Raw genomic sequence first — 12,281 nt, forward strand, 5'->3', positions numbered from 1 at the left:
TTAAGTGAGATCATGAACACACAGGAAGTTCATGATAAATGTAAGTACTACTGTCCCCATTGTTCAGACAAGGAAACTAAGGCTCAGAGAGGCAAAGCCATTTGCCAGTAGTCACACAGAAGCCAGCTCTGTGCCATAGTGCCATGCAGCTTCCTCATGAGTTGCTAATGTTCTCTGAGAAGGGAAGAACAATAGTGGTTTGGTTGAGCTGGGAGCCCAGCAACCTGGTAAGGAACTCCGGGGTGCTCTAGGGTGAGACACCCAACCCCATAGCAGTGCTCCCCACTGTTTCTCTCCTCTCCTTCTGGGATTCATGCACCATGAATGTTAGACTTTTTGATATTTCTCCATGGGTCTCTTTTTACCCCTCTCTGCTCCTCTTTCCCCTGATCGTTGCATTCTCTGTTGTTCAGACACATAATTTCTCTCCGTCTGTCTCAAGCTCACTAACACCTTCCTCTGCCACCTCCATTTTGCTATTGAACCTAAACAGTGAATATTTTATTTCAGTTATTGTACTTTTCAGTTCTAAAAGTTTCCTTTGTTTTGTTTGTTTGTTTGTTTTGAGACAGAGTCTCCCTCTGTCACCCAGGCTAGAGTGCAGTGGTGGCATCACAGCTCACTGCAACCTCAAACTCCTGGGCTCAAGTGATCTTCCTCAGCCTCCCAAGTAGCTGGGAGTACAGGCATGCGCCACCACCCCAGGCTAATTTTTCTACTTTTTGTAGAGACAGGTCTCACTCTTGCTCAGGCTGGTCTCTCCTGGCCTCAAGCGATCCTCTTGCCTTGGACTCCCAGAGGGCTAGGATTACAGGCAGGAGCCACCACATCCGACCCATTTGGTTCTTTTTTTATATCTTCTATTTCTCTGTTAATTTGCTGATATTCTTTATGTTACCATTCTTTCCAAGAAGATTCACCATTACTTCTTGGAGCATGGTTATAAAAGCTGCTTTAAAGTCTTCATCTGATAATTCCAGCATCTGAGCCATCTTGCAGTTGGCATCTGTTGGTTATATTTTCTCTAAGAATTTGCCAGATTTTGCTGGTTCTTTATAAATCAAGTCATTTGGGATTGTATCCTGGACATTTTGAATTATGAGACTCTAGGTCTTGTTTAAATCCTATTGAATATGTTGATTTATTTATTTATTTTTTTAGCAATTGATCAGGAAAGGTTCAGACCACAAATTCTGTAAGGTTCAGACCTGCCTTCTGTTTGCTGTTATTCCAATGTCAGTTCAGTTTTCAAAGCCTTTGCAGTGCTACTCACATCTGCCCCTCAGCTGTGTCCCCAGGGACCTAGGTGGTGGGCTACCCTATCGTTCAGCTCTCAGTCTTCAGTAGACTGGTCAGGGTGATATCCACGCAGGTGCAGCTCGGAGGTGAGTGCAGAAGTTCATACACAGGTCTATGGGATCCCTTCTTGAGCTCCTCCCCTCCGTAATCCTCCCACACGCCGGCTCCCAGGGGCCCACCTTCATGGTCCTCTGGCTGGAAAGCAGGGGCTTTAGTCTCTTCACTCTGCAGCTCACCTCCCATGACTCGGCCTGGGTCTGGAGCCAGGTGTGTCTCCCCCACACTGCCAACCCCAGGGAGCTGCAGGGAGCAGCTCTGGTCTGGGTCTGGTTCAGCGGCTGGGTGGGCACAGATTTAGTGTCAATCTCTGGCTCCCAGACCCCGTACCAGCTGGCAGCTTTGGGGGGATGTTGATTAGGGGAGAGAGATGCCAGAGAGACAACCACAGGCAGCTGGGCTGAGCTCTTCCCCTCAAGAGGGCCAGCTTCCCAACCCTTTCACACACTGCGATGATTAAAACAGCAGACATGATTTTCCAAGTGGCCACTTCCGGATGGGTCCACGCGCTGACTTGCCTGTAATTCCCGTAATGGGAATGATTGCTACGTTTTACACAAGAGCAAGTGACTCAGAGAGGTGAAGTCACTTGCTTGAGGTCACACAGCTGGCTAACGGTGGGGCCAAGTTTCCAACCCAAATCTGTGTCATTCCAGGGTCTGTTCATCTGTGGCAACGTCCATCAGTCGTCACCATACCTGGCATTTATTGGGCACTAACTATGTATAAGGCACTGTCTAAAGATTTTTATATCAAATATTGAGATTAAGAGCTCATAACAGAGGAGGAACCTAAGGTCCAGATAAGGTGTATTGTTTGCCTGATGTCACACACTTGCTAGGTGGTGAAGGTGGAATTTGAACCAAACTGTAGCTCAATCTGATCCACACTCGGAATGGCCGTGCAGCCCTCTCTCAAGGAGGCAGAGCTGGGCCTGGTGCCCATTAAGTCAGGCTGGGAGGGGAGAAGACGGAGGCTGCTGGGCGGCTGTGGAGAGAAGGGGTGGCATGCGGGGCTGGTGCCAGGGTGGGGCTGCAGGGAATCCTCTGTGCCCCAGAACAAACCCACAGCATCGCTCCATCTCAAGGGAGGTTCAGGCTCTTCCAGAAGGGCTCTGCCCCTCTTGGGTTGGCTTCTTCTTCTCTCCTATGCTGGAGACCCTCAACTTCTCCCCTGTCCTGCTTCCCAAACCCCAGCCCCTTTTAAGCATGTCCTCTGATGCCCATTCGACCCGGGGTCTTTCCAGGCAAGAGGGTGGCGCGCTGCCCCCCAGAACTCCCATCCATTCCCTGCCGCGCCTCCCCGCTCATCTCATCACACCAGCAGATTCCATTAGCCGGTCTGATGCCACAGCTGCACAAAGCCAAGCAATTACAGAAAACAGACCAGGTGCCTTGGAACTTACTGTCACAGAGGGGCCTGGGAGGCCTCCAGACAGACAGCCGGGTGGGCAGGGAGGCCGAACGGGAGAGACCAAGGCTGGCCAGCCGGCCTGTGCAGGGCAGCCGCCAGGGGACCTGTGAAGAACACAGATGCCTCCCCTCCCAAAAAACCCAAACCAGTTGCCTGGGCTGATTTAGTTCGTCGGGGCTGGGGCCTGGGCACCAGGACTTTTTACAAGTCTCCCAAGTAATGTTCGTGTACAGACACAGTTATGGTGCAGAGAGTTTGATTGTTGTTAACATGTGGCACAGTCGTCACTCACCCTGATGCGCTCCCTGGGTATTCTACGTATTTGCTCCCCAGAGTGTGGGCTGCAGACCTACAGCACAGGCATCAGCTGAGAACTGTCAGAAATGCAGAACCCTAGGGCCCACCTCGGCCCTCCCTGAGTTAGAATCTGCATTTGAACAAATCCCTGAGAGACGCCATGTTGTCTAGGTCGAGCTAGTGACACCAAGGGTTGGCAAAAAGCTAGTGGTGTCAGCCATTGCCTGGTTTCCCTTCTCCGGTGTCCCCTAGCTGCCCAGCACCAGTTGTTACTGATGGGCCCCTCTAAGGCTATGCCCAGGTCAACTCCTGCAGCAGCTGCCTTGAGAAACTCTAACAGGACCGGCGGGCACAGGGCGTGGGTCCTCCACCCTGGCTGCAGAAGCCTGTTAGCTCCCAGGTTGAACTATGATGTCAGCCTCAACTTCTCTTCCGGGCCTGACATTCCCTCCCTTGCCATGATCCTCTCTGCTGATTAACGCCTCCCAGTCCTCCAGCTCCCCGCTCATGTGTCTCCTCTCACTCCCGACTGGGGCAGATACTCCATCTGGGGCAGATACTGAGAACTCAACATCTGGCACAGTGGTCTGGCCCCTAACCGTCATGCCACAGTCTCGCAAAGTGGCAACGAGAGGACGGTGCCTTCCCTCGGGGAGAGACGGCTGCAAGGCTCCGGCATCAGCACGCAGGTACTTCTCTGAGTTGCCCAGGTTCCGTGGAGCTCAAGCTGCATTTATTATTTCTTTTTCCTAATTATAGTAAAATACATGTACCATCCTAAGCATTTTTAGGTATACAATTCAGCGGCATTGAGTACATCCACACTGTTGTACGGCCATCACCACCATCCAACTCCGGACTTTTTTAACTTCCCAAACTGAAACTCTGTGCCCATTAAACAAGAATTCCCCATTCTCTCCTTCCCCCAGCCTCTGACAACCTCTATTCTACTTTCTGTCTATGAACCCGACTATTCTGTAGTCATCTCACACAAGTGGAATGACACAGTATTTGTCCTTTCGTGTCTGGCTTGTTTCACTTAACATTAATAACGTGTTCCAGGCTCATCCATGTTGTAGCATGTGTCAGAATTTCCTTCCTTTCTAAGGCTGAGGAATATTCCATCATATATACATATATATATGCCCCACACATTTTGCTTATCCATTTACCTGTCAACGGACGCTTGCCTTGCTTCTATCTTTTGGCTACTGTAAATAATGCTGCCATGAACATGGATGGAAAAATATCCAAGTCTCTGTTTTCAATTCTTTTGCATATATACCTAGAAGTGGAATTGCTAGATCATACGGTAATTCTACTTTTAACTTTCTGAAGAACTGCCATCAAACTGCATTTCTTTTTCCTTTCTTTCTTTTTTCCCACATCCAATAACAGCCCAACCACCTCAGTGGCCAACTGCACTTGACTTTGGTTCAGTAAACCTGCCCGAATTTCCCAGAAGGCCTCTGGACCGCATGTTGCTATCTCAGGAGCCAAAGAGCAATTTTGCCCATCTTTTCTTTCTTTTTCTCTCCCTTTTTTTTTTTTTTTTAACTTCAGCTGCAAAAAGCACCTGATCGAAAACTGCAGGAGAAGAATCCTCATCCCACACAGGAAAGGAACTGTTCAGAAAGTCCAGCCCACCAGCTAATTACAGGCTTTTACCGGGGATTCTCAGCAAATGCTTAAATTGCAGATCAACCTTACTTTTGTTATGAAGTGTTGGGAAACAGACTAATGGGCTGGGTTTCAGATCTTCAGCCTGGAGGTGACAGGTCTTTCCCTCAGCGGATAAATAAAGCAGGTTAGAACCTTATGGATTTGAGTTCAGGAGAATCGTGTCTTTGCTGAGATAGACGCTGGCTCAACCCGCATTTCTATTATTCCAGCCAGCACCCTTTATGTAAAATGCCACTCCTGCTGGGATTTCCACTCACAGCTGTGGTTCCGACCCCTGACTGTGTCATAGAAATATTAGAAATACATGGGGTGCTTTAAAAACAGCAAGACCAGAGCTTGAATCCTAATTCTGCCAGCCTGAGACCTTAGGTGGGTTACTTAGGTTTTGAGCCTTAGTCTCTAGACTTGCAGGTTGAGGGTGATGACATTGACTTTATAGGGCGGGGGTTATGGTAGACATTAGCAATGACATAGCGAAGTCCCTACTATGATTAGAACACGGGAAATAATAACCATTACTTCTGTTAACTCTAACCCACTGTGGTAGTCAGCTTCTTAGCTCCCAGCAATCCCTGCCTCCCACTGTTCATGCGCTTTGTGTCCCCTCCTCCTGAGTGTGGGCTGGGCCCAGTGAGTTGCTCCTAATGAACAGAATATCAGAATATAACAAAAGCGATAGAATGTCATTTGCAAGATTAGATTACGAAAAGGCTCTTTCTTGCCACCTCTTCTTCTCCACTTGACCACTCTGATGAAAGCCCTCTGCCACATTGTGAACTGCCCTACGGAGAAGCCCAGGTGACAAGGAATTGAGGAAGGTCACTGGTCAACAACCTGGAACTGAGGCCCCCAGTCCAACAGCCTGCAGGGAACTAAGTCCTGCCGACAACTATGTGAGTGAGCTTGAAAAGAGATCCTCCCGGTTGAGCATTCAGATGAGACTGCAGCCCCGGCCGGTATCCTGACTGCAGCCTTGTCAGAGATACTGGCCAGAACCACCCAGCAAAGCTATGCCTGGACTCCTGACCCACAGGAACTATGAGCTAATCAGTGTTTGTTGTTTTAAGCTACGAAATTTTGGGGTGATTTATTATGCAGCAATAGATAACTAATATACCCTAGAAATAACAGATTAAATTACACTCTGGAAAAAAAAAAAGACTAAATTCTACCAGACAGTGGCATACGAAGCCTCTACTTAAATACTATATCCTCAGGGAAGCTTTCACAATCCCCCTCTCTGAGTTAAGTGACCACTCTTCTCTATTAGACTGTAAGCAACTTGAATCAGCAGCAGCATCATCAAAGCAAACATACAGTGAGTACTTACAGACCAGATGTTATTCCAAAGTCATAAGTCAATTACTCTTCGCAAGAAACCTATGCCACAAGTACTAGTATTGTCCACATTTTATAGATGAGGAAACTGAGGCTCAGAGGAGTTAAGCAACTTGCCAAAGGGTTCAGTTATTGTGTGGCAATGCCAGGAAATCTGGCTCCAGAGTCCACATTTGTGACAATTACGTTATATGGCTCTATGAGTCTTGCCCAAGTTTGCAGACTGTAAATGGACTCAAGTCCAGATAGTTGAACACCAGACATGAAGTTCTTAAACATAACTCTTTCTAGATGCCTCTTTCTCTAAGACAGTAAATTGAACATGCATCACCTGGCATTCATCAGGGTCTGGAATGCTACCTACCTGTAAACACTAGGCTGGCATTTTCTAGTTCTTCTTGGGGAACTTTGAAGCTGAAGGATTCATTGTAGAAAGGATCAATTGTGCCTCTTAAGAAGGATGTCTTCTTAGTTTTCACAAGCTTCAGTCCATGCACTAGCTGGATTTTCACAAAGGGGTCTGAAAATTTGACACAGCAACACAGAATGTTGGAGATTATGAAACTTAATTTGCCCAGCCATTCATCCATTCAACTTCCCATCCATCTATCTTTTTATTCATCCATTCTTCCATCCATTCATCCATTCAACTTTTCATCTATCTCTCAGGCCATCCACCCATCCACCCACCTATGCATCCATCCATCTTCCCAGCCAACTGCCAGTTCACTGATCCATTCATCATTTCACCATTCTTCTATCCATCAATCCACCCGTCCATCCAAGGTACCATGGGACAGCCCAACCATCCAATTATCCTTTTTTTTTTTTTTTTTGAGACAGAGTCTCGCTCTGTTGCCCGAGCTAGAGTGCCGTGGCATCAGCCTAGCTCACAGCAACCTCAAACTCTTGGGCTCAAGCAATCCTACTGCCTCAGCCTCCCAAGTAGCTGGGACTACAGGCACGCGCCACCATGCCCGGCTAATTTTTTTTCTAAATATATTTTTAGTTGGCCAGATAACTTCTTTCTATTTTTAGTAGAGACGGGGTCTCACTCTTGTTCAGGTTGGTCTCGAACTCCTGACATCGAGCAATCCACCCGCCTTGGCCTCCCAGAGTGCTAGGATTACAGGCGTGAGCCACCGCGCCCTGCCTCATCGATCCTTTTGTCTCTCTATTTTACTATTGATTCATCTACTCATTTATCCATCCATCAGTCCAGGCATCCACCCCTCCTTTAATTCATTCATTCTCCCATCCATCCATCTATTATCCATGCATCATTTTCCCATCCATCTGCTTATCTGCTTATCCCCTTCTCTCTTCCTCCAACCATCTAATATTGGTTGAGGTCCTCCCATGTGTCTGGCATTGTGTTCATTTTATAGACGAGAACTCAAGGTGAGTCCTTGATTTGTTGTGAGAAATGATTTGTTTAAGATCTGGCTGGTGGAGAACCAGCCTCAGAGCCTGTCCTGGCTTTGGAAACTCTATTATGTCAGGGAGCCTACAGACTAAATACAGGAGAATAGAGATGGCAGAATTGTAACTGTCATCCTTAGATCATTTTACAATTTTAAAGGGGTTCATGGACATTATCTAATTTAATATTTCCTTAAACAACCCAGCGACATGAATACCATTATTATGTCAATTTTTGAGATGGAGAAATTGAGGCACATAGAGGTTAAGTAACTTCTCCAGGGCAGCATCATTTGCAAGCAGTAAAACCGAGATTTGTTTATAGGAAGTTTGACTCCAGAACCCTTAATCATTTTATCATATTGACTCTCTCCCATGGTGGTGAGTCTGAAACTCTCCAGTCTTAATACCACTCCCTTTACTGGCTCCTTCTAAACCTCTGTTTTTATAATGTGGCTTTTGAGAATGCAAGGTGTCTTCTAGCTGTCACCTTATAGCAAAAGTAATTTATTTTCACTGCTGCACTTAGAGAAGACAGTAATCCCACCACTGAGCTGCAGAGATCCCTGTGACCATGGCTGCTCTCACAATATCCCATGCTGTCATGGGAAAAGCTACAAACAGATGAAATAGAATCTGTTCCATTTGATTAAAAGTCATGTTTGAATTGGTTTTGCTGTACAGTAGACACTTCAAATACAACAGTCTTTTCAGGGCTGGAATTTATAAAGATTTATGGTACACACAAAATGAGCTGGGAAGAAACATCAAGGTGCGTCCACCACGCCTACTGATTAGAAAGCATTGTCACTGCACACTGTCGCCTCCTGGAGCACAGTGTCTCCACTGCAGGCATAGTGTTTGGAAGGGCAGGTAACTTCCTTGGGTTCCATGGGTTCAAAAACTAGATTTCCAGTAGTTATCACACTGGGCTCGGTCAACTCCCCAATTCAAATAGGGTTGCTGAGATGGCATCATTTACCTGCCTCATCCTAAGAGATAACTGATTATTTATTTTTCCTCTTGAACTAGCATCCTAGCGCTGGATGGTATCTCCAGGATCTTAGCCACAGTATCTCGGATGCAGAAATAGACAAGTGGGTCCCCCAAACACACACGGATGCCCCATTAAAGAAGTGGGGGAGGGAGGGGCTCACACTGTACCTGAACCTTGGCTCACATCTGTCTGAAGAAGTTGCTTGGCTCGAATGACATCAACATTCAGTCTCCCAGCACTTGGCAGATAATTCAGTGACAGAAGCAGCTCCCCAAGCTCCACTTCATTCTGCGGAGGCAGGAAATGGTCAGGAAGTTGCTATTATTCCTTCTGCACCCACCATGCAGGAAATTGATTTCAGCAGCTCATAGATGGGTTGCTGAGGGTGGGTCTGTTGACAGTGGGGCCTCTTTCTTTGATTTCTTTTAGCCTCTGCCTCCAATTATTTTCTGCTCTTAGAACACTTAACAGCAACAACAATAACAACAACAAAGGCATCAATAATAATAGAAAATAAATGTCACATTGCCATGTACTATGCAAAGCACTTTACATGTAGTAACTGACTTAATCTTCATTATGAGTCTGTGAGGTATTAGTATTAACCCCATTTAATAGATGAGGAAACTGAGGCTCAGAAGAAACTGAGTCTCAAATAACATGTCCAAAACACACAGCTAGAAAGTGGAAGAGTCGGCATGTAGAGCCAGGGAGGCTGACTCCAGATACTGTGACCACTATGTTATTCTGCCTCCCAGTAAGATGCCTGGGAGGCAGAACACCCCACAGAGTAACTATCTGGGTGAGAAATCTGTTCTTAACCTGTGGTCCACAATGGAGCCCACGCTTCTAGCCTCACCATGGCAACACTTGGCACTGTGACATCCCTTGTTGAAGAGCACCCATTCCCTCAATGTCAATGCTGTCACACTTGTGAAAAATTCACATGAGCACCTGAGTGCATGACTCCACACTGCCAAAAATACCTAGAACACGGGAGGCCCCCCCTACTTTTTTATCCCTTTAAAAAATTTCTGTCATAGAAAATTTGAACCATATACAAAAATGAACAGACTAGCACAACAAATCTCCCTCTATCCATCACCCAATGGTGACAATTATCAACATTTTACTGAATGATGCTTCACCTAAATCCCTACCTGTAAAAAATTTTAGCTGAATATTTTAACCTAAGTCCTGACATGATGTCCTTATGCCCGTATACCCTTCAGAATGCATCACTCACTGATAACATCAAAACAAACATTTTTAGTTGGAGAAATTTCCAGTCATAGTCAAAAGAAGGCAGAAGAGTATAAGGACAAACAGGATAAAATAACAGGATGTCTCATCTGGGGAGTGATCCATTTGCAAGACTGTTGTCTGGAGTCAGGGCAATGGTTGGTAGAAAATAAAAAAGGGCGCCAATTATGCAATATCGAAGGATTCATTGATTCCTATAACAATCGCTTATTTAACAGTTACTGGATCCTAGGCACTGGTGACATCGCAACTGTGGTCATTATAGCAAAACTTTATAGAGAAATTGCCATGGTATAGGTCCTGCCCTAGGCACACTAAAGCTGCATCTCGTTTCTTTCCCTCAACAACTCTAGAGGCTTCCATCTTACAGATGAAGGAATTCAGACTTAGAGAAGCTGTGTGACTTGTTCAAGATCACATCATAAATAAAAAGGACAGGATTCAGGCTAAGCCCGTGCATTAACTCTCACACCATGTTTCTGGTGGTTAAGCATCAATCGTAGACATCGAGCAATTCATAGTTGATTACAGGACAGCAAGGAAGATACAAAAACAAATCAAAATTCCAGGGGCTGCACACTCAACAAGATGGCTATAACACACACACACACACACACACAGAGCAAAAAAAAAAAAGAAAGAAAAAGAACACGTGTCGGCCAGGATGCGGAGAGCTGGAACCCGATACACTGCTGGTGGGAATGGAAAATGGTGCAGTCAGTTTGGGAACCAGGTTGGTGGCTCCTCAAAAGGTTAAACACAGAGTTACCGTGTGACCCCGCAGCTCCACTCCTGGGTACCCAAGAGAATGGAAAACACACGTCCATACAAAATCTTGTATATGCATGTTCACAGCAGCGCTATTCAAAATAGGCAGAAGGTGGAAACAGTCTAACTGTCCATCAACAGACAGATAACAAAATACGGTATATCTGTACATTGGAATATTACTCGGTCTTAAAAAGGAATGAAGCACTGATCCGTGCTATAGTGTAGATGAACCCTGAAAACACGCTAAGTGAAAAGAAGCCAGACACAAGAGATCACGGGTTGTATGATTCCATTTATGAGACATCCAGCACAGGTAAATCCATTCCTAAGATATCCAGACAGCAGTCGTGGTTGCCAGGCTCTGGGAGTGGGGGATGTAGAGTGACTGCCTGATGGATACAGGGTCTCCTCTGGGTGATGGAAATGTTCTGGAATTAGACAGAGGTGATGGCGGCACACCACTGAGAACGGACTAGATGCCACTGAATTGTACACTTAAAATGGTTGAATGTAGGCCAGGCACGGTGGCTCACACCTGTAATCCTAGCACTCTGGGAGGCCGAGGCCGGTAGATCGTTTGAGCTCAGGAGTTTGAGACCAGCCTGAGCAAGAGCAAGACTCTGTCTCTATTAAAAATAGAAAGAAATTATATGAACAACTAAAAATATACATATAGAAAAAAATTAGCCGGGCATGGTGGCACATACCTGTAGTGCCAGCTACTCGGGAGGCTGAAGCAGGAGGATTGCTTGAGCCCAGGAGTTGGAGGTTGCTGCCACGGCACTCACTCTAGCCCGGGCAACAGAGTGAGACTCTGTCTCAAACCACCCCCCCTCTAAAAAAATGATTGAATGTAAATTATATGATTTCACCTCAATTAAAAAACACGTCTAGGACCTAAGTGCTAAGGAGCCACATGAACCAGACCCAAGACAGACTGAAGCACAATCCATTCTTGGGAGGGGTGTGCTCAGGGAAGGCTTATGAAGAAAGAGGCATTTGGGGTAAGCCTTGAAAGATATTAGTAAGTAGGATTTGGTGCATCAAATACTGCAGGGAAGGGTACCCCACACAGATGGAACAGAACAAGGGAACCCTCCAGTGTAGCCCCAATACCCTCTGTTGCTCTGGTCCTGAATTGCTCAATTTCATAATATAAAGGCCCAAGTAACCTGTTATTTTATTTATTTATTTATTTTTGAGACAAGGTCTCACTCTGTCACCTGGGCTAGAATGCAGTGGTATCACAGCTCACTGCAATCTCAAACTCCTGGGCTCAAGTGATTCTCCTGCCTCAGCCTCCCAAGTAGCTGGGACTACAGGCTAATTTTTTCTATTCTCAGTAGAGATGGGGTCTCGCTCTTGCTCAGTCTGGTCTCAAACTCCTGGCCTCAAGCGATCCTCCAGCCTCGGTCTCCCAGAATGCTGGGATTACAGGCCACCACACCTGGCCTAATTGTTGTTAATAATAAAGTAGCCAAAGATGGTTAATAATTTGTATTTTTAAAATCAATTAATGAGGATTCCTCTTACAAATCACATTGCCCTCGCCCGTGTGCAGTCCTGGTTTGTTGTAGTTAGGTGGGAAAGACCACACTCATTAAACAGAACAGCTGTGTGCACACTGGGGCCCCCAGGAATGGGTGATGCCTCCCACCTCTACTTCCAATAAAAAACAAGAAAAAATACATTTTTTTGGCAAGAACTTGACATTTCAGAAATAACACTGAAATAAGCATTG

The 12,281-nt window shown here is 46.0% G+C and overlaps 1 protein-coding gene across 1 annotated transcript in view; it reads right to left on the bottom strand.

Annotated features, from left to right (window-relative positions):
* Nucleotides 1–12,281, bottom strand: part of SYT17 (synaptotagmin 17) — a 66,775-nt gene that overhangs the window by 21,742 nt on the left and 32,752 nt on the right. Inside the window, exons 6-7 of the mRNA XM_045542688.1 lie at nucleotides 8,674–8,794; nucleotides 6,452–6,607 (exon numbers count right to left, since the gene is read on the bottom strand). Coding sequence (XP_045398644.1) covers nucleotides 6,452–6,607; nucleotides 8,674–8,794 — 277 coding nt within the window. The remainder of the gene's footprint in view (nucleotides 1–6,451; nucleotides 6,608–8,673; nucleotides 8,795–12,281) is intronic.

The sequence above is a fragment of the Lemur catta genome, chromosome 2 (assembly GCF_020740605.2).
Source record: "Lemur catta isolate mLemCat1 chromosome 2, mLemCat1.pri, whole genome shotgun sequence".
Classification (NCBI taxonomy): domain Eukaryota; kingdom Metazoa; phylum Chordata; class Mammalia; order Primates; family Lemuridae; genus Lemur; species Lemur catta.